At 41.0% G+C, this 22,768-nt stretch overlaps 1 protein-coding gene across 3 annotated transcripts in view; it reads left to right on the top strand.

Annotated features, from left to right (window-relative positions):
• Positions 1–21,415, top strand: part of TFEC (transcription factor EC) — a 75,564-nt gene extending 54,149 nt beyond the window's left edge. For all 3 annotated transcript variants that reach the window (XM_084625764.1, XM_084625763.1, XM_084625765.1), the window contains 3 exons: positions 2,409–2,484; positions 17,791–17,938; positions 18,847–21,415. In XM_084625764.1, coding sequence (XP_084481890.1) covers positions 2,409–2,484; positions 17,791–17,938; positions 18,847–19,227 — 605 coding nt within the window. In that variant the 3' untranslated portion in view covers positions 19,228–21,415. The remainder of the gene's footprint in view (positions 1–2,408; positions 2,485–17,790; positions 17,939–18,846) is intronic.
• Positions 21,416–22,768: the final 1,353 nt, after the last annotated feature.

The following is a 22,768-nucleotide window of genomic DNA, read 5'->3' as shown; positions in this document are numbered from 1 at the left end:
TATTATCCCCATTTTACAGAATAGAAAACTGAGACCCAACTATTCAATGACTTCCCAATTCTGTGGTCAGAATCAGACTAGCATTAGATCTCAGGAGTTCTTATCTCTCCATCTGCTCAGATAACATTTGACGTAGGTTAAGCAGGATACTTTCTGGCATACTGGGAGTGTAGTATCATCCACCTACCCATGCAAGCTACTCTTCACTTGCTGTAGAATACTTTTTGCTCACTTAGCCTCCCCCCTCCAGAAGGTATCCTTGTTTCCACCCAGATTTTTGTGGATGGGGCCTTTTGGGGTTACTAACACACCCTGAAAATCTTTATGATGGTGGCTGTGGCATCCTTTTTGAAGCCCTGCAGCAGCCACTGCCTGTTTCACATGATTGGCCAGAAATGAAGAGTTCCTTCTGAAGGAGGAAAAGACACAGGTAGGAAACTCCAGGTGTTGCTGAGTTGTTTGGATTAATGAGAGGGAGGAAAGAGAGTAGCAAGCATACATTTGGGGTGCCAAATCTTGTCTTTGCTTAGGTTGCTCCCTCCGACTATTAGACCATAATCACCTCACGCAAATTAGTTAATTAGGCATCTCAGTGGGTGAGAAGAGTGCATTTAATTGTATACAATATTGGAGGCTAGGTTGAAGCCTAGCTATATGTCATGACTACAATATTCAGCCATGGGGCATGTTTCACATTGCTTTGGTTCTGTGTGTACACGTTAGCGCTCAGACTCTCTCTGGAGGCTAACCCGACTATCTGTTTGCTTGTATGTATTAAGGCATTAAATAATAAAGGTTTTGCTGGAGTGATTTAAAAAATAACCCTTTAAGGTAAGCTCTTTTATGAGGATCATATTTTTTTAGAGATGGTCTGAAGAGGATTTGAACTACACCAGCATTCAAATACCAGGCACAATTAAAGTTCACATTTTGTAGTTATGATCCAAAATTTACAAGAACATCTGAAGAGGAACTGACAAAATAGGCCACATAAATTTCTGGAACCAAAATCATGGAGATAGGTTTGGATCTAAGAAATCAGCTTTAACCTATATGAAACTTTAAGAGTTTCAACTGGTTCCTATAGCTTTTAACTTTGTTTATTTTAAAAATAACCATTGAAGCTTGTTACGTGTTTCGTGCCACACCAGATCAACAGTCCCATCTTAGCCAGTGCCATAATGGAAGGTTTAGTGGTTGATAGCTTTATTCAGTGTTTTGTTTAGTTATCTCAAAAATAAATTCTGTGTGTTCAGTTTGGCACCAAATGCTCTGTTTCCTTGTCCTTATAATATGGACACGCTGATGATATAACTGGTTTTCCTAGTAATGCACACTTCCATTGGCAACACATAGAAGGGAGAATATGGGTGAAATTTCATGGGTGAAATTATTAACCAGTTGACTAAACATCCTATTTTTGTCTGTCTTCTTATTGTTTCAAAAGAATTAATATGATGAGGGAGCGTAAGTTGCCTGATGCTTTGACCCACATATTTGTCTTAAGTGGCCAGATGCATTTTCAGTGACTTATCTCTTAGAAGGTGGCAGGCATTCCCAGAACCATACCATTGGCTTGTCTACATAGTGGGCTAAGGTGCTTTATGGGGGAGTGTTTTCTAAAGCTCACTAAGGTATTGCTCATTAATTGGCCCACCTAGACCGTGCTACTGCACTTTAATGTAGTGCTGTTTGAAACAATAGTACATTAAAGTGCACTAGGGTAACTTTAGTACTCACCACTACAGTGTCCATGGACCAATGAATGTGCAACACAGTGTGCTTTAGAAATCATACCCCCATAGATTACAGTACCCCATTGGGTAGACACACCCTCATTGTGATCTTATAAGCAATATGAGCCCAATTCATTCCTAGGATTGTGGGCCCACAGTGGAGGCAAGCACACCAGCTACCGTGAAGACCAGAGATGGCCATTGCAGGCAGGAGAATGGATGTGGAGAGGGGACAATCACAGGCACCTAGTACATTTGATACTGGGGCTTCTATGGAACCCCAGCCATAGTAAATGGTGGCAACCTTAACACCATCTGCCCTGAAGTAATGGCCCTGCAGGGAGAGCTGCCCCTGTGGGTGGAGGGATATGAACTTGCTCCCTCCTGGACCACAGTGGTAAGTCAATTACATTAAAAATCAAAGCAAACCTACATTACTGAGACCCTGAGACAAGTAGGCAAAGGGATGCTGAGCGATATAGGTTTTGAATTTGACTCGGTAATTTATTATTTCTAAGCTAACTTCAGGATTAATTCTATCATTGTAAATCAGAATGTTTTGCACTGGTCCTTATTTTGGTCTGCCTGTTTTTAACTAATTAAAATGTTTCATTAGGCCTTTTCCAAAGAATGTTTCATAATGACCATAGTAAATTGTTCTTTTTTTAACAGTTGAAAGAAGAAGAAGGTATAATATTAATTACCGAATCAAGGAGCTTGGCACGCTTATTCCAAAGTCTAATGATCCGTGAGTTCAACAGTCATTTCTATAACAATGTCTGTAGTATAAATAAAGAGGGAAAGAAGCGATAAGATAACCATGAAAACGGTTAATGGGATACAGAGACTTTTGCTTCTAGGTCACTAGTTCAAATCCAGCCCAGCTGGTCAGATAGGTAGCAAAAATCATTAACCTCTGATGGCTGTAATGAAAAGAGTTGGTGGTCTTATCATTGCATTTCCTCAGAGAGAAGTCTCCACACCACAAAAACCACCATTACATCTGGGAATAATTGCTATGCCTGTTCGGAGTCTCACCAGAGAGGCCACGGGTAGCATGATAATGGGGAATGAGCTACCTTCTCATCCCTAGAGATGGTCCCTTTAATGGGACGAAGCAGCATGCGCACTGCTGCTACCTGCTCTTTAGATAAACAGAATACTTCAGTCTCTGAGGCTGTTGATTTGGCACCTTTCGTAAAAACCACATCCACTGAGAAAAGAAGCTGAAAGGCAAGGGAAATTCAGGTACTTTGAATTGATACAAAAATGGCTATAATTTTTATGCCAGTGTATAAATAAATGTGTGGTAACTCAAATTTTATGCTGCTACACCTTACTGCATTCTCTTAATGTTTATATTTCCATCATCCCTTTTAATTTATTTGTAAGAAAATAGTTTGTGTTGTCAACAGTTCTGTTTAATAGATTGTATCTAAAGATTAGCTTTTGGAAAGTCTTTGCAATCAGCGTGCCCTATTAAAAGAGTTGGCTTTAACTCTTTTAACATAGAAAACAGGGAGTCAATGACCTTCAATTTGCCAGCTTTCTCTGGTGCTAGCAAACTTTCAAAGCTCTGCAGTAAACAAAATGGGAGCGGGGGAAGACGCGCCATAGTGAAGCCTATTGCAGGATGAGCAAGAACAATTCAGTAAGTTATTTAAAGCCTAGACTTTTAGCTTTGGATTTTTCATGTCACTCAGTGAAGCCTAAAGAGTATGCACCAGTATGATTGTAACTTGGATATAATTGGTTATACAAATATTGTGGGTTTCATTTGTTCGTCAGTGGCTGCTTCGTGATGCTCAGAATAAAATTCTCTGTTGACACTTCAGCCTTTTTTCCTCAGGGCTAAGAAGTTTTTTATTAAATTAAGGATTTTTATAATAATATAAAGCTGTGTGAGACTTGCATAAGTATAAGCGTGGCATGACAAGCCACTCTGAGCAAAATCGCCAGTGAGAAAGTTAACACAGTCACAGTCCTTTCTAGGGAATGACCTTTTCACAAGCTCACCTTGTTCTCTGGCATCAACCCAAAATGGGTAAAGTGGGCATGTTGTTGTTGATGCTACTAATACAATGATGGGTGTGCCAATTGAGTTAAAGTAAGACCACCACTAAGCCGCCAAATAAGATTTTATTCACATCAGATGTCCTGTAGAGACACATTGGTAACATTGGTTTTAATTTTAGTGTTTTTTCGGACAGTACTTTAGACCATTTAAGTAAAGAATTGTGAGGAAAGATTACTCTGAGGAACAGTGGATGGCACTGTTGGTTTGCAGCTATGAAGTGCTAATGGAAGCAAGTCTTGAACTGTGATTAGAAATGGGCGAGAGCTGCAAACTCCAGATATGAATCAACATTTTCGCCCAGATGTGTAGGGGTGTTTGGGTTGAATATTTTGGTTTGGATTCAAGTCTTGTTTTGATATTTCATACATTATAGTGATCTCCTGTAAAAACACATAAATTGGCCTTAAATCTGTTTTGGTGCTTCCACAAGCACATGATGGATTTAAACTCATGTCACTCAGTGAAGCCTAAAGAGTATGCACCAGTATTTTGGCTTACAGTTTTTTTGGCTTACAGATGTTGCCTTACAGTTTTTTTGGAAAAAATAATAAACATGTCACATTTTTGTTTCTCTCAGTACTTGACTGGTTCGATGACGTGACAGTCACAAAGTGACCAGTGAATTTGGGTGCCTCCGTTTTTAAGTACTCAAGTTGAGGCACTTTGAAGGGGCCTGATATTCATGTGCGCAGTGCTTTCTGAAAACCAGGTCCCTTTAAAGTGTCTCAACTTAGTTGAGCATCCCAAAATGGAGGCATCCAAGATCACTTTTGAAAATGTAGCAAATATAATAGATTATGTATATACATAATCTCCCATAATCTAACTTTACTACTGTCTGTCAGATCAAAATGCTTCAAAGAATTAATGTCTATGAACTTCCCTTTATTTGTAATCACAAATTAGCCTGTGCCTGGGGCCCATCACATCTATCAATTACTTCTTCCTGGCATGGTACATTGCCAACTCCCTACACCCTCTATTGAGGCTCTTGTTCTGCTACCATCCACCTTCCTCTTCTCCCAGTCAGCCCTCTTTCTTTAAAACACCCCACTTTATACTGTCAATCTGTAACTTTCTTCAAATTCAATATTGTCACCATATTTACTGATTTTAAAAGATGTTCCTGACACTGGAAACTTGGTTGCAAAGGGAAGAGCTTGGATGATAGTTGGACTAATAACAGTGGAGCAAATCATCCTTAGCATTGGAAGAACAATGCTACTGCAACTGAGGCAGAGTGATTAGCATGCCTATCCTGGATGGCTTCCTTTGAGATCACATTCAAAATCAGGATCAAAAAGGATATTTACAGAGGCTATCTGGAAGCCTCTTATGAGGAGGGCAAGTCTAGTGGGGTCCTGCCAGGGTTTGTCCTGGGTCTGGTACAAGTCAATGTTTTCATTAATGTCTTGGTTAACAGAATGGATTGTATACATATAAAATATGTGGATGACACCAAGCTGGGTGGGATTGCTAGCATTTCGGAGGACAGGTTTAGAATTCAAAATGACCTTGACAAATTGGAGGACTGGTCTGAAATCAACAGGATGAAATTCAGTAAAGACAAGTGCAAAATACTACACTTAGAAAAGGAAAAATCGGAGGCATAGCTACAAAATTGGAAATAACAGGGCTCCGTGGTAGTACCGTTGAAAGGATCTGTGGGGTTACAGAGGATCACAAATTGAAGATGAGCCAACAGTGTGATACAGTTGCAAAAAAGGCTAATATTCTGGGGTGTATTAACAGCAGTGTCATATGTAAGACATGGAAGGTAATTGTCCCACTCTAATCAGCACTGGTGAGGTTTCAGTTGGAGTACTGTGTCAGTTCTGGGCACCAGGCTTTAGTAAAGATGTGGACAAATTGGAGAGTCCAAAGGACAACAACAAAAATGATGAAAGGTTTAGCAAACCTGACCTCTGAGGAAAAGTTAAAAAATCTGGGCATATTTTAGTCTTGAGAAAAGAAGACTGAGGGGGGCCAGTCTTCAACTATGTTAAGGGCTGCTATTAAGAGGACTGTGATCAATTGTTCTTTATGTCACTGAAGGTAGGACAAGAAGTAATGGGCTTAATCTGCAGCAAGGGACATTTAGGTTAGACATTAGGAAAATCTTTCAAACTGTAAGGATAGCTAAGCACTGGAATAGGCTTCCAAGGCAGGTTGTGGGATCTTCATCACTGAAGATTTTTAAGAATAGGTTATGCCAGGGGTGGGCAAACTACGGCCTGTGGGCCACATCCAGCCCGCGGGACCGTCCTGCCCGGCCCCTGAGCTCCCAGCTGGGGAGGCTTGCCCCCAGCCCCTACCCCGCTGTCCCCCCTCCCGTGCAGTAACGCTGCCGTGCGGGCGGCACGGCTTGTGCCCGCCTACCTCCCAGGCTTTCAAATAAGCCTGTCCTGCCACTCTGAGCGGCATGATAAGGGTAAGGGGGGAGGGAGTATTGGATAAGGGGCAGGAGACCCTGGGGGGAAGTCAGAGGACAGGGGGCGGTTGGATGGGGTGGAAGTTTGGGGGGGGTGGGGAGATCAGGAGACAGGGAACGGGGGAGGGTTGGATGGGGTGGGGTCCTGGGAGGTCGGGGGGACAGGGAGTGGGGGGGGTTGGATAGGGGATGGGGTCCTGGGGGAGCAGTTGGGGACAGGGGTCCCAGGGGGCAGTCAGGGGACAGGGAGCAGGGGGGGTTGGATAGTCATGGGAGTCCTGGGAGGCCTGACAGAGGGTGGGGGTATGGATAGGGGGCGGGGCAATCAGGGGACAGGGAGCAGGGGGGGTTGGATAGGGTGTGGGGTCCTGGGGGGGTGGTTAGGGGTAGGGGGTCCCAGGAGGGGGTGGTCAGGGGACAAGGAGCAGGGGGGATTGGATGGGTTGGGAGTTCTGAGGGGGGCAATCAGGGGGCAGGAAGTGGGAGGGAGCGGATAGGGGGCACGGGCCAGGCTCTTTGGGGAGGCACCTTCCCTACCCAGTCCTCCCTACAGTTTCACAACCCTGATGTGGCCCTCGGACCAAAAAGTTTGCCCACCCCGGGTTAGACAAGCACCTTCGGGGATGATCTAGGTTTACTTGGTCCTGAGTCAGCGCAGGGGGCTGGACTAGATCACCTCTGGAGGTCCCTTCCAGCCCTACATTTCTATGTTTCTATGATCGACCTTTACAAGGCAGATTTTGCTTCTTAGAAGTGTTTGTATCTCACTTTTATTTTCTTGTGTCTTTGCTGAACTTGTTTTGATCCAGTTGAACTTCACAGGGGACTCACTCCTGACTGCATTGAAATCCCTTTTCTTCTTTTTCGTTTAATTTATACTTAGGGGCATGGATTACATTGCTTAACTGAATAGATGTTTTGAACTTGCTTTTTCAGTGGGAGAAAACTTGAGGTGGGAATATTGTCTCTATTAAGTTACAAAATACTTTGTCTTTTTAGTTTAATTTTAAGGGCTTAGATATCCAAGTGATAGGTACTTTCAAAATGCAAAACTATTAACAGGCAAGTAAAATCATTTAAAAATAAAACTGGGAGAAAACCACAACCAAACATTGATATTTTGCTGAAAATTCAAAACCAGTGCATTTAAATATATGTATTTTTTCCATTTTCCTTTTCATGTGTCTCAGCACTTCCAAGTTCCAGTTCTGATTGGTTAAACCAGGCTCCAGATGGAACCTGGAAGTACCAAAATAATAACTATCTTTCTCATGGTATCTCCAGTGAAACTGAAGAAGAAATGGAAAAAATATTTCTAACCCCAGAGCTGTGAGCCGCAGCAGTGGCAGGTCTGGACCCCTGCCCCTCCTCTCCTCCAGCAGCAGGGCTCGGGTTCTCATCCCCGTCAGCCCTATTTTGTTACCATTCTTTTTAGTAAAAGTCAGGGACAGGTCACGGGCTTCTGTGAATTTTTGTTTATTGCCCATAACCTGTGCCTAACTTTTACTAAAAAGTAAAAGTGACAAAATCTTAACCCTACACATAATATAATAGTCTGGGGTAAGATTATTGTTACAGTAGCACACAGATGCCATGGGCAGTACTGAGGTTTCACTGTGATGGGCTAAAACATAGGAAGAGACAGTCAGGGCCAGATTAAGGAGCAGGTGACCCAGGCAACTGTCTGGGGTGCTGGGCTTGGGAGACGCTGGGCTTGGGGTGCTGTTTTTGTTGTTAGCGACAAAAGGGAAAATTAGAATGTTGGAAGTAAATGTTTCAGGTATTCCGTATGTGGATTCATGTTTCACTAACCTCCTAGAACGTTCTGGATCTTTGTAGAATCTCATGGAACCTTCCAGACTTTCTGAGAACAACATTTTCCTCAAACCTCCTAGAATGTTGTTAGCCATGCACTCAAGGATATATAAGGGGCAGGATGTTGCCAGTCAATCAGTGAGATATAAGAACAAACTGAAGTGAAATCCCACCTGCAATATTGGGAACCTTGTTTTATTGTGTAATTGTGAAAGTGTACTTGTGTTTTATGACTTGAACAGTGAAATAGTGACTAATAGTTTGGCTTTCCAGGGCTCATCAGGTAAGTTGTTCACTTAACATAATGGTAATTTTCTCAGTTTGGTAGAGCTCCTTGGAAATACGACAATGTCATGCGTGAGCACCTACGTCAAGTAGTTTGTAAAGAAGCTATGGACCATTACTGCAACAAAACAATTCAAAATGAATTGACTGACCTTATGCCAAGGAAGGTGCTTGATAACATATTGATGTGGCTCAGCAAAGCAAAGTACTACACCATAATAATGAACTGCACTCTTGACATTAGTCGCAGTGAAAAGATGTCATTTATAGTAAGCTTTGTTGACAGTGAGGGTGGCTGTATCCAAGTAAAAGAACACTTTATCTGTTTCCAGTCTGTGGACGACTCTACTGGAAAAAGCCTAACAGAACTGTTTATGAACATTTTGAATGGCAGATTGGAAGAGGCCCTGGGTTTTTTTTGCCTTCCTCTGTAGCATGGGGCACAGGTCACTTGCTGGAGGATTCTCTGCACCTTGAAGTCTTTAAACCATGATTTGAGGACTTCAGTAGCTGAGCCATAGGTGAGAGGTTTATCTCAGGAGTGGGTGGGTGAGATTCTGTGGCCTGCATTGTGCAGGAGGTCAGACTGGATGATCATAATGGTCCCTTCTGACCTTAATATCTATGAATCTATGAATGAGAGTAAAATAAAGCTTCAGGACTGCTGCAGCCAAGGTTACGACAATGGTGCTAAAATGAAAGGAAGAAACAGGGTTGTCCAGGCAAGGACCCTTGCGCTGAATCCAAGAGCTTCCTTCATGCCTTTTGAATGCCATTCCCTCACCCTAGTTGTGTCAGATGCAGTGTCATCATCTTTAGATTCAGTATCTTCAGATTACAGCAAAGGATATACGTCCTGTTTTCAGCATCAACTATCAGGAGGAAAATCCTCATGGACAGTGTTACAAATCTGATGTGAAGCCACTAAGTGACACTCACTGGGAGTGTAAGGCCAGTGAGGTACCAAGTGCCTGAGGTTTACGACGTCTTGATGGAATTGGCACAGTCAAGTAAAACTGAGGCCGGAATCTGACACAACATTCATAGCCTAGCAAACTAGAAACTGAGTTCAAATTTCTGGTCTCAGTTGTGGTTTGGCATGATCTCCTGTTCTAAGTAAACATTGTAAGCAAGGTATTACAAACTCAGTCGATGGACATCGCGACTGCTACTACTTTGATGAGAAGCTGCCTTGATTTTGTTGTGGCCTACAGAGACAATGGATTTGAAGATTCTATCACTGCTGCCAAAGAAATGGCAGAAAACTTAGGAGTTGAATCTTCAGAGAAACTTGTATTCATTGGAAGAAGAGACAGCTTGGCTACAAGGGAAGAGATGAGGTGATGGGAAGCCAAGAAGAAAAATCAAGAGGGAGTTTTTTTGCTCACTCGTTGACACTGCTTGAATGTTCATCGAAGAAAGGTTCGGACAAATGAAGCACCATGAAAAGACCTGGGTGGTTTTTTATGACCTTAGTAAGCTGCTGGTGGACAGGAAAACACTCTTGAACAATTGTACTGACCTTCACTGGATGCTGACGCATAGGGAATGTTTGGATGTCAATGATAAAGACCTATATGTCGAACTAGACAACTTCTGTTACATTCTGCCACATGGGAAGCACTCTCCACTCCAAGTTCTCCAATTCCTTCATGATGCAGAGCTGAAGGACACTTTTCCTACTGTGTGGATATCTTTGAGGATTCTGCTCATGCTGCCTGTCACAGCCATGAGTGATGAGCACAGCTTTTCAAAGCTCAGGCTCATTAAAACATATCTTCGATCGATGATGGTCAACAAGAGATTGACATTGTTTGCTATTTTATCACTTGAAAATTCCATTGGCCACTATTTGGATCTCTCTGATGCTGTGCATCAGTTTGTGTGGGCAAAGGCAAGAAAAGCGACCTTTTGAACTAAAGGACTTGGGTTAATTTTCTAAAGCTGTCACCTACTGTAATACTATTTAATACTGGTCCACCCATTGTTCGTGCATAGTTCAATTTCTTGATGTTAGTACATTTCAGCTATTCTATAAAAAATTTCTATAAGCTTAGAGGAAACTAGTTTTTTATTTGCTTATATATGACATGAATAAATACAGATTTACATATCCTAGCATGCAAATTTATCATTTTATATGACAGGGAAAACCATGCATCCAAATGGTGCATCCAAATTGTGAAATGGGCTACATATTACATATGCAATAAAAATAAGGTATTCAAAAGTTTAATAAATGGAAGGGGAGCACTGAAGATGCTCCTCACCTGGGGTGCCATTAGGGCTAGGGATGGCCCTGGACACAGTCCTTATTGTGAAGAGTTTACAGTCTAAGGTCGTAATCCTGTAAGCGCTTAAGTGACCTGCTCTTGTGTCTTGAGTTATATATGTAAGTATTTACAAGACTTGGGCCTAATTTAAGACATTACATGAGTATGACAAGGAATAGAAAAGAATGGGGAAAGAGGACAAGAATAACAAATAACAACTCCCTGAAGGTCTACAGGCTAGTTATATGCACAATTGGATGGGGTTCCAATTATTTAAAATGTAGCCATTTTTAAATATTGTTTTAAAATATTATTTGCAAATAAAATAAATAACAACTAACATCAACTGCGTGATTTTGCAGATTCTCAGATGAGTTTGCAGCACTGGTAGCTAGAAAATCATAATTCTCTCTGTAAACTGAGCAAGGTTGATATAGAAATCACTGGGAGACAATAAACACAGAATTCCACAATGACACTTGCAGTCACTTTTCACTTAACTTTAACTGCATTTCAGCTTAGAATTTCAAAGTTTAAAGAACGGGAAAATGTTATGGGAATTGCTAAATTATTCTGATGTTGTTTTATTTTTTTCTTAAGTGACAATATTTTTCAGATTCCATGATTTTTTGTCTTAATGTTGATGAACTCAGCTCTCAAGGAAGTGAGGGCCAATTACTAACTAGAGCTAGGCATACTGCAGGTAATTGTTATGCAACCTGTGAGGTAATTGTTATGCAACCTGTTATGCTGCACTGCCAGCAGAAGGTGGTGCTAAAGTGGGCATAGCTGTCCCAGGAAAATCACACTAGTAGAAGGGGAACCTTGTTAATTAGAGCCAGCACAGAAGCTCTTTCATCAGCTCTCCTCTGTTGATGACATAAATAAGTATGGATGGAGCAAAGGGCCTATGGATGGTACTGTCATACATCAGCTGATCCCCAACCAATCCTTTGCTGTTGCATGCCTTTCCCCTCCCTGCATCAGTCCTAGTGTATGAGGGAACTTCTGTTTCTCTTTCATGCACTGGAAGGATTAGCTATAATACTCTTATTTTGTAAGACATCCCACCATATATATGCCAATTAGTTAGTACAAAATTTCTCCTATCAGGTATTGAACAATACGCTTATTGGATATCACACTTAAGAAAGTGTGACTGATGTCATTCAGTCCAGAACTTCCAGACTTAAAACCAAGGATTCAAAATTCTTTAGTAACGTGATATCAGAAGGGCTACAAGCTTTTCATCAGAGTTCACATTAGTGGGCAAGCCCCTCAAATTTGTTAATGTCACCTTATCTAGTTAACGTCACCTGTCTAGCATTTGTGCCTTAACGCTTGTGAGCCATGTAGCAGTTGACTATTTCCATTGTAAATGTGAATGTAGCAATTAGACTCTTAGATCTAACTTAAAGAAGATCTAACTTAAAGAAAGAGATAAAAATAGCACCATTATATCAGTAGAAATGTCCAGCCAGCACAATTAGGAAATGTAAATAATATTCAGAACATTATATTAAGGTTACTAACGTTATTCTGTTAAAAAAAAAAGATTTCCAGTTGTTGATTAGTGAGTTCAAAGTATAGTCTATAACACATGGTTTATTCTTATGTCTAGGAGGAATATACATTGAAAAAACTTTTTTGTCAAAATTTGCCTGTTTTGAATAACAACACTTGTGTGAAACTGTTGCAAAAAATCTTGACAGTTTTGTATGAATTATTTTTCCACTATGAGGATGATGCTATCTTCAGAATTTCTAATTTGTTGAACATTGAAGTATCTTGGCACCTAATTTTGCAGCATTATATTCTTTATTTTCAAGCTGAGCCAGTTGGTTGTGAGTGGACACATAATTCTCATGGTACTGTTCTGGCTCCTTGATAGGACAGGCTGACCTTATGTGGATAGGAGGATTGGCAAAAACCCATTTTGGATGTGTTTCTCTGAAGAATATGCTATAAGTATTCTTATTTCAGTCTCACTTTGCAAAATTGCCATGAAAATTTACCAAATCAGGCACAAGATCTAGTCACTCACTCGTTTTCTTGAAAATAGAGAAAATATTAATGATATTTTCGTCACCACAGGTTAGTGGGTGAGTACAGTTTTCCAAGGCTGTCTCTGAAATAGTCAAAAGAAGTCTCTTTCTGTGCTCTTTTGGTGCCTACAGTCCAAAAAGCAATGGGAACTGATTATTTTGGGGGAGGGATAGCTCAGTGGTTTAAGCATTGGCCTGCTAAACCCAGCATTGTGAGCTCAAACCTTGAGGGGGCCATTTACGGAGCTGAGGCAAAAATTGGGGATTGGTACTGCTTTGAGCAGGGGGTTGGACTAGATGACCTTCAGAGGTCCCTTCCAACCCTGCTATTCTATGATTGATTTGTTTTAAAATTTATATTTCATTTTCACCATTTACAGAGCATATATGAGTATACATTAATGGCCCTGATCCTGCAAAGCAGCCTATATGGGTTACCTCTTACCCCACCTCCAGATCCCAATTGACTACATCCAATCAGTGTCACACTTCATGGCAACTGAACTAGTACTGCCCCTGTGTGGTCCACCAAGGGCACCCACTCTCAGGCTTGTGACTCCCCGGCTGTCACGTTTCTTGGGAAGAGACATGCGTCACACTCCCTCCTGACCAGGGTATTTGCAGGTGGCAAAGTTCCTTGCCTGCTCTATGAATTCCCCAGCAAGTCAGACTGCCTGAATAGGCCTGCTTTGCTTTTCTCCTCATAGGCTATAATCAGCGTAATTGCGCATAGTTATAAGGTACCATACACCTTTTCCTAATCAAGCCATTTATTCTTGAGGTGAAAACATTATAGAGAAAATATATTTAAACAATAAAGAAACCTACACACATGCTTATCAGAGCTCACTGCAACTCCAGCAAGGGCTCCAGTCCTTCAAACCCCACCAAGGGCGTTTTCTCTAAGGTTACAAGTTCATAACCACCTTGGCTCAGAATGAACACACTCATGAATGTATGAGCCACTCCTGTATACAGGATGGGCCTCTGATCTTAGAATCATAGAATATCAGGGTTGGAAGGGACCTCAGGAGGTCATCTAGTCCAACCCCCTGCTCAAAGCAGGACCAATCCCCAACTAAATCATCCCAGCCAGGGCTTTGTCAAGCCTGACCTTAAAAACCCCTAAGAAAGAGATTCCACCACCTCCCTATGTAACCCATTCCAGTGCTTCACCACCCTCCTAGTGAAAAAGTATTTCCTAATATCCAACCTAAACCTCCCCCACTGCAACTTGAGACCATTACTCCTCATTCTGTCATCTGATACCACTGAGAACAGTCTAGATCCATCCTTTTTGGAACCCCCTTTCAGGTAGTTGAAAGCAGCTATCAAATCCCACCTCATTCTTCTCTTCCGCAGACAAAACAATCCCAATTCCCTCAACCTCTCCTTATAAGTCATGTGTTCCAGTCCCCTAATCATTTTTGTTGCCCTCCACTGGATGCTTTCCAATTTTTTCACATCCTTCTTGTAGTGTGGGGCCCAAAACTGGACACAGTACTCCAGATGAGGCCTCATCAATGTCAAATAGAGGAGAATGATCACATCCCTCGATCTGCTGGCAATGCTCCTACTTATACCTCCCAAAATGCCATTAGCCTTCTTGGCAACAAGGGAACACTGTTGACTCATATCCAGCTTCTAGTCCACTGTAATCCCTAGGTCCTTTTCTGCAGAACTGCTGCCTAGCCATTCGGTCCCTAGTCTGGTAGCAGTGCATGGGATTCTTCCGTCCTAAGTGCAGGACACTGCACTTGTCCTTGTGCTTCAGAATTGATTCCTTGAGGACCTGCTCCATGATTTTTCCAGGGACTGAGGTGAGGCTGACTGACCTGTAGTTCCCCGGATCCTCCTCCTTCCCTTTTTTAAAGATGGGCACTACATTAGCCTTTTTCCAGTCGTCTGGGACCACCCCCAATCGCCATGACTTTTCAAAGATAATGGCCAATGGCTCTACAATCACATCCGCCAACTTCTTTAGCACTCTTGGATGCAGCACATCTGGCCCCATGGACTTGTTCTTGTCCAGCTTTTCTAAATAGTCCCAAACCACTTCTTTCTCCATAAAGGGCTGGTCACTTCCTCCCCATGCTGTGCTGCCCAGGGCCGTAGTCTGGGAGTTGACCTTATTCGTGAAGACAGAGGCAAAAAAAGCATTGAGTACATTAGCTTTTTCCACATCCTCTGTCATTAGGTTGCCTCCCTCATTCAGTAAGGGGCCCACACTTTCCTTGACTTTCTTCTTGTTGCTAACATACCTGAAGAAACCCTTCTTGTTACTCTTAACATCTCTTGCTAGCTGCAACTCCAAATGTCATTTGGCCTTTCTGATTTCACTCCTGCATGCCTGAGGAATATATTTATACTCCTCCCTGGTCATTTGTGCAATCTTCCACTTCTTGTAAGCTTCTTTTTTGTGTTTTAAGATCAGCAAGGATTTCACTGTTAAGCCAAGCTGGTCGCCTGCCATATTTACTATTCTTTCTACACATCAGGATGGTTTGTTCCTGTAATCTCAATAAGGATTCTTTAAAATACAGCCAGCTCTCCTGGACTCCTTCCCCCTCATGTTATTCTCCCAGGGGATCCTGCCCATCAGTTCCCTAAGGGAGTCAGTCTGCTTTTCTGAAGGCCAGGGTCCATATTCTGCTGTTCTCCTTTCTTCCTTGTGTCAGGATCCTGAACTTGACCATCTCATGGTAACTGCCTCCCAGGTTCCCATCCACTTTTGCTTCCCCGACTAATTCTTCCCGGTTTGTGAGCAGCAGGTCAAGAAGAGCTCTGCCCCTAGTTGGTTCCTCCAGCACTTGCACCAGGAAATTGTCCCCTACATTTTCCAGAAACTTCGTGGATTATCTGTGCACCGCTGTATTGCTCTCCCAACAGATATCAGGGTGATTGAAGTCTCCCATGAGAATCAGGGCCTACGATCTAGTAACTTCCATTGGTTGCCGGAAGAAAGCCTCATCCACCTCATCCCCCTGGTCCGGTGGTCTATAGCAGACTCCCACCACGACATCACCTTTGTTGCTCACATTTCTAAACTTAATCCAGACACTCACAGGTTTTTCTGCAGTTTCATACTGGAGCTCTGAGCAGTCATACTGCTCTCTTACATACAGTGCAACTCCCCCACCTTTTCTGCCCTGCCTGTCCTTCCTGAACAGTTTATATCCATCCATGACAGTACTCCAGTCATGTGAGTTATCCCACCAAGTTTCTGTTATTCCAATCACATCATAATTCCTTGACTGTGCCAGGACTTCCAGTTCTCCCTGCTTGTTTCCCAGGCTTCTTGCATTTGTGTATAGGCACTTGAGATAACTCGCTGATCATCCCTCTTTCTCAGTATGAGGCAGGAGCCCTCCCCTCTCGTGCTCTCCTGCTCGTGCTTCCTCCCGGTATCGCACTTCCCCACTTACCTCAGGGCTTTGGTCTCCTTCCCCGGTGAACCTAGTTTAAAGCCCTCCTCACTAGGTTAGCCAGCCTGCTTGCGAAGATGCTCTTCCTCTTTTTGTTAGGTGGAGCCCATCTCTGCCTAGCACTTCTCCTTCTTGGAACACCTCCCATGGTCAAAGAATCCAGAGCCTTCTCTCCGACATCACCTGCGTAGCCATTCATTGACTTCCACGATTCAACGGTCTCTACCCGGGCCTTTTTCTTCCACGGGGAGGATGGACGAGAACACCACTTGCACCTCTAACTCCTTTATCCTTCTTCCCAGAGCCACGTAGTCTTCAGTGATCTGCTCGAGGTCATTCTTGGCAGTATCATCTTGTCCTCATGTAACAGGCGATCAGCAGACAAAGGTCCCTCCTCAGGAACGTGGCAATGCTTCAAAAGGCTGAGTTCTTACATAACCAGAGGTATATTAGTATACACCACCCCTAGAGATTTTGTGGGAGACCCACTTAACTTTAAAAGTTCATACTTGTCTGGTCCATTGTTTCAAATAGTCCTTAGAAGCTCATAATACTTCCCAGGGTTTACATTAGCCATGTTTCCCTACTAGAAATGTTACATACAATCCCACAATAATATGCAATAATTTGCATATTTCATACAATGAGCTCCTAAAACTTAATTCAATAAGGTTTGTCCAGAATATTGCAGGAAATTATCATATCTGTCACAATCCGCTATTATATATACAGGACCCGGGGCCATGTGAGTTCTTTCCTCTGTGTGGACTCCTACAGGCATTCTGTCTTTGAAATTGGTGACATGGATTTGCTAAAATCTTGCAATCTGTATCTGTCATGCAGGCTGTACCCATACCTGTATTATAAGATTTAGAACTATATCAAAAATCTGCATGCTTCATAAAATCCATTTTGTTTCAAGGCCACAGATCCACAAAGTCCTTGAGTGCAATGTTAACTTTAAGCACATTGACTTTAATGGGACTACTTGTGTGCTTACAATTAAGCATGTGCTTAAGATCCTTGTTTGATCAGTGCCAGAGACAGTCTGATCCTTGGAGAAGAAGTATTTGGGATGTATTTTTATTTGTGCTGCTTTAACCAGCTATATATTGATTCAAGTGTGGTCAAAGGGTTTGAGTGAGAAAGTTTTGTCATATTACACTCCATGTGATTGCTAAACTATAATTTGTCTGCTTCACCATCAATGAGGACCAGCATTCAGCCCAGACAATTTTTTCCCGACAAGCATAAAAGCTACCTCATTAGAAAGTCAGGTAAAAGGAGTAGTATATTTGAAATGATCTTTAAAAATTTAGGCTTAAGTCCTAAGTAATGTATATTTCCTAGTTCATTAATGCAGAAATACTGCACAGAGATTTTAATCTTAGAGTTAATAATAAAAGCAATTTTCACTAAAAATATAAAAACTGTAATGGTAGAATCATGATATTGCATTTAGCTCTCCCACAAAAAGTCACTTTATTACTTTCTTTTGACACTTATTTTCATTCTGGGATTAATTTTACTATATAAGGGCTTCTTAACTATTCTATTAAAATTTCCATTCAGAAGCAATAATATCTAAGAGTGAATAATAGTCATGTAAATCATTATTTCATATTAATGTAAAAGATTTTGTAAGTTCTTATGAATTCTGCTGACATGCACAATTGTGAAAAGGTTATCTCTACATTCTGCAGTGATATGCGCTGGAACAAAGGAACTATTTTAAAAGCATCAGTGGAGTACATCAAGTGGCTACAAAAAGAACAACAGAGAGCTAGAGAATTAGAACACAGACAGAAGAAATTAGAGCAGACTAACAGAAGACTTCTTCTTCGAATTCAGGTTTGTATAAGAATGTCACTATGAACTACAAAGATTTCTCACTACTTATCCATCATCGAATTTAATTCATCTGTATCATTTTTTTTCTCTTAAATGCCATTTATTAAAAGTGGATTGGCCTTTTTCAGGAATGGTACAATTTTACATAATTTTGCGAGTCTGTATTTATTGCTATGCAAGTTCTTTAGATTTCTAGAAAAATCCTTTGATAATTAGGCCTTATGCAAGGTAACATATTTATAGAGAACTAATACAATATTTTGAAGAAATGTTGCCTTATGTAGTATATCTACATTATAACTACAGCAAAAAAATTCATTTGTTTCCCTAAAACTATATTGAACACTAAATCCTCCTCCATATTTTCTTTTCCTCTTTGTAAAATTTCCACGGCATTGCATTGCCTTGGGGTACATTGTGCCATGTTATATTAAGTCACACATCATCTGCTCATGTGACATAAAGTATCAGAATCTGGTCTCCATAGCTTGAAATGCAAGATTTAAAGAAATATATAATCAGGTAAGGTACCCGCTATCTCTCCAGATAGCAGCCTTGAATTTTTGTGGATAATTAATAAGTAGAAATATCTGCAGCATTTTTCCATCACCTTTAAGTGGTTCAGTACTGTAGGTAATGGTATTATGGGGATTGTCATCTCTCTTATATTCCCGTAGGGCGTTCACTTAGCTACAGGCTGAGAATTAAAAAGAAAACCAGCCCAGGTTGTTTGTTGTTATTTATCATGGATTGTCCATATATTGTATTTTTAAACATATTGCCACAAGTGGATTAAGAATTACTGTGCACGTACAATCTGTATGCATATTTCTTACCTACAGTGGTTCTAAAGAACTGAAGTTCCCTTCCAAAATCATTATTTAAATCTTTTTTGTTTGAAACCTTAGGAACTAGAAATACAGGCTCGTGCTCATGGGCTACCACTCATGTCTTCACTCAGTGCTGTGGATGTAGCTGCCCAGGTCATCAAGCAACAGACATATCCAGAGGAGAATTCCATAGACTATTCTCAGCAACTGGTTCTGGTACATGGACCAAGTGCTGACCTTTGTGATGGATCCACAGCCTTTTCTGATCCTCTCTCGCATTTCACCGATTTGTCTTTTAGTGCTGCTTCAAAAGAAGAACAAAGGTTAGAAGAAATCTTACTGGATGACACAATATCGCCATTTGGAACAGATCCACTCTTGTCTTCAATATCACCTGCTGCATCAAAAGAGAGCAGCAGAAGAAGTAGCTTTAGCACAGATGATGGAGATGATTTCTAAAACTAGAAAGGGCATAATTAATTTTGATAATCTTTTGTTGGTGCTAAGAGATTGTATTATGAATTTAAGTGTGATGTTTGTACTCAGTTCTAAGAAGGTGGAGAACTGTTGTGGACATAAGCTGCTGCATGGGTAGGATGTAGGTGACTGCATATGTCACAGAAAGATGAAAGATGGACCTGGATTCATATCTCTTTGCCCAGAATTGACTACACCTGTTCAGAGCTAGCATTTGCACAGACCCTTCCTTGTTCACTGGGAAGGCTTTAGCCATTTCCCCTCACATTCTCACAGCAGTATTAAAATGGTTCCCAGAAAAATGAAGACCCACATTGCAAAAACTCTGTGGAATCTACCACTCGGTTCACTCAAATTTAACAATGTTTTAGTCAGAAATATTTGTTAATTTCTTTTTAAATGAAAAGGAGAAATTTCAATATATACAACAATTGCAACACAACAATGAGGAAATGTTTGAATGTGATGTTCCTGCAATAGAGAGGTTACAAACATCAAAAAAAAAGGGAGCACAGGGCTCTTGTCAGAGTAAAGTCCACATAAATTCAGTGCTTCATGAACTGCATCGCCTTCTTTTTATAATGAAGCCACAAAGTCCATAAAGTTGTGTTCAGAATCCTTATCATTTCTGTTTTATTCCTATTTAGAAAAGTATCCAATATTTTATATTTATTTTCAAACGCTTTAGTGTAACTGAAGAAAAACAAAAACTACCTTAATGATACTGATTTAAAAGAATTAATCAGACAAACAGATGCAAGGTTTAAGCAGCTTCAAGACAGATTCTGTTCAGGCAACAGAACATACTAAGAGTGCAGGTATGTTCAAGACACAATGAATATATTCAGTGTTACAGATAGTACAAATAAAAACAGACATTAGTGCTAATATGGCTAACACCAGCTCTTTGTTGCAAACTCTTCTCTCTACTGCTTTCCTTGAGAGAGCTTTTTCCAGACGTGAATTGTACCTTGTTTCCTGTTTTGACATAATAAGGTTTTTCTAAAGGGACTATATCTAAATTGATACCTACGTCTTTGAGCCAGTTGCATATGGAAGGCAATGCACTGGATTCCCATTATATGCATTTTGTCAGAGAGAATTTCACTTTAAATTCATCTCTAGATTCACTATAAAAATGAAGTAGGCAGACCTTGGAATCATAAGGGATATTCCTGATACCTATTGATATGATCCACTGCTTTCTAACATGCTAGTACTGCGCACTCACAAAACATGTGGATTGATAACCCCACAGAGGTTTGGCAGTTGGAAGGCAGGAAGAACACACTTGATTTTTGTACATAGTGGGATTTTGGAGAGTGAGGTATATACTTGGAATAGATTAAGTGCAATCATTCTAAATCTAATAGTAATACACCGGAAATTGAGCTGACCCGAGTTCTTCAGAGCTTTCCACAACTGAGTCAAAAGAGCATTGTGGGGGTCTTGGTGCAAGTCAAAAAATGATTCAAAAGTAAAAAGTGTTGTGTTTCACTTTGCTCTGCCAGAGCCTGCCTAAAAAAGGTATCTTATAGATATGGGTAGTGGAGTAGCTAAGGGAGAGTCAATCAGGCTGCTAGTTGAGTGAATGCTTTACATTTATTGTCCAAGAATGATGTCTTTATCCTGATAGATTCATTTTCTTTAAAAAAAAAAATTGTGCCCAGAAGTCAAATGAGATCTCCTGGAATATCCATTCAGGTTACTAAATGGATCGTTCCCTTAGGTAAATGTTTGTACAGGGGCCATAGCCCAGACCTGACTAGTGTGCTACAACATATCCAAACAGTTTGAGGGCTACAGTTTCCTTATCTGGTGTACTCTTGATGGTATTTTATCTTCTCATTCCATTTCACTTGGACTGACTTCAGTGCATTGCTAGGAGTTTAAGACATGGGTTTATGAATTGTATAATTTCATCTGAGGTTCTAGGAAGCATTGCAGACGTGTAGTAAAACCAATCTCTGTCTGTCTAAAGGAAACATTTGAGTTTTTCAGTCAACTCAAGGAGTTCTATTAGCTAATATAAATCAAATTATTTAGACTGTAAGTGCTTTGGGGCAGGGACTCTCTTCTTGTTATATGAGTGCCTATTACACCGGGGCTCTGATCCTTGATTGCGGCCCCTAGTTGTTACTACAATGCAAATAAACAATAATAACAACAACTGACATGTTAAGTATTTTTTTTTAAAGAACATCGGGAGTGGGGATGGGAGCATTGAAGGGATATTAACCACAGGTAATTGAATACAGGAAGAAGAGCCTACTTCGCTAGAGTTCACAGCTTTGTCAGGGACTAGCTCAGCAGTTTCCAACCCACGGGCCACATGCAGCCCAATTAGCACACAGCTGCGGCCCAGCTCAGCTGTGTGCTAAAGGCCAGCTCCAGGGGTCGGGGGTGGGGCAGCCACCTGGCCCTGTGAGCTCCGAGGTCCAGGGTTGGGCAGCTGGCTGGAGCCGTGAGCTCCGGGGGTAAAGGGTCAGGGTCCAAGCTGCCGCTACCTTGCCACCCTGCCCCTGCGGCCCAGGTAATGCATTGTGGGCCACAGAAGTAGCCCACAATGATAAATAAGTTGAGAACCACTGGACTAGCTTGTAGTGAAAGTCAAATACAAAATTGGATATATCCAAAGTAACATTCATGCACAGATTCCTAATTTAGGATGGATATTGCCCATTTCAGCTGCCAAAGGGAGGGAATTGTTGGCTAATGTCAAGTATTTTCATTTGTCTTTGTACTGTAGTTTCTACTACATTAGTTTCAAATACACCAATGTGAGTTTGCTCATAATGGAGAAAAAGAAATTAAATATGAATGTTACATGATTTTCCCATTGAATTTTTAGACCATACCTAGGAACCATATTGACTTTAAGGAGGATCCTGAATTTAATCACTTCTACAAGTGCTGTCCTAAAAAAGGATTACAGTGCATCCATGAGTTTTTTTTAAAGTTCATTTTTATTCATCTTACAATGCCCTCAATATGAAACACCAGATGTATTTTCTGCATGAGAAATCTAACAGGCAGTGGTTCTATTTCCAGATACTGAACTGCTGTCTCTGCAAATAAATATATTGACAACAACTACACTCTCATCAATTTGTAGTCATTCATGAAAATGCTTATGTTAATGCACATGATGATAATGCTGTGTTAATGCCATCAAATTATTTTTCCAGTAGAAATTCAGCATTTCAAATAATCGTTAGTGTTTTTATGAATTACTACAACTTAATAAAAGATATGGTGTCACCCCTGAAATCAGTGGTATAGAGTGGGAAATACTTCTCTGACACATCTGCTAGGGGATGAATCTTTGGGGAAAAAAGAAAATTAAGTTGGCTCCTCAGTGGCAGAGTCTATAGTTTCCTGGTTTGATCTATTAATACAAATATGTTAATGCTTACAAAAAAAAAGGGCAATGGAGACATGCCCTACTGAGTTAAGGAAGCTTCTGAGAAGGCTAGATGGCCAGAGCTGTCTACGTGTTGGTCTCACTATCCCAAACTTACTA

This window comes from Lepidochelys olivacea (assembly GCF_965140295.1).
Source record: "Lepidochelys olivacea isolate rLepOli2 genome assembly, chromosome: 1".
Taxonomy (NCBI): Eukaryota; Metazoa; Chordata; order Testudines; family Cheloniidae; genus Lepidochelys; species Lepidochelys olivacea.
The sequence above is the reverse complement of the archived record's forward strand: the minus strand, read 5'-3'. Positions and strand labels throughout refer to the sequence as shown.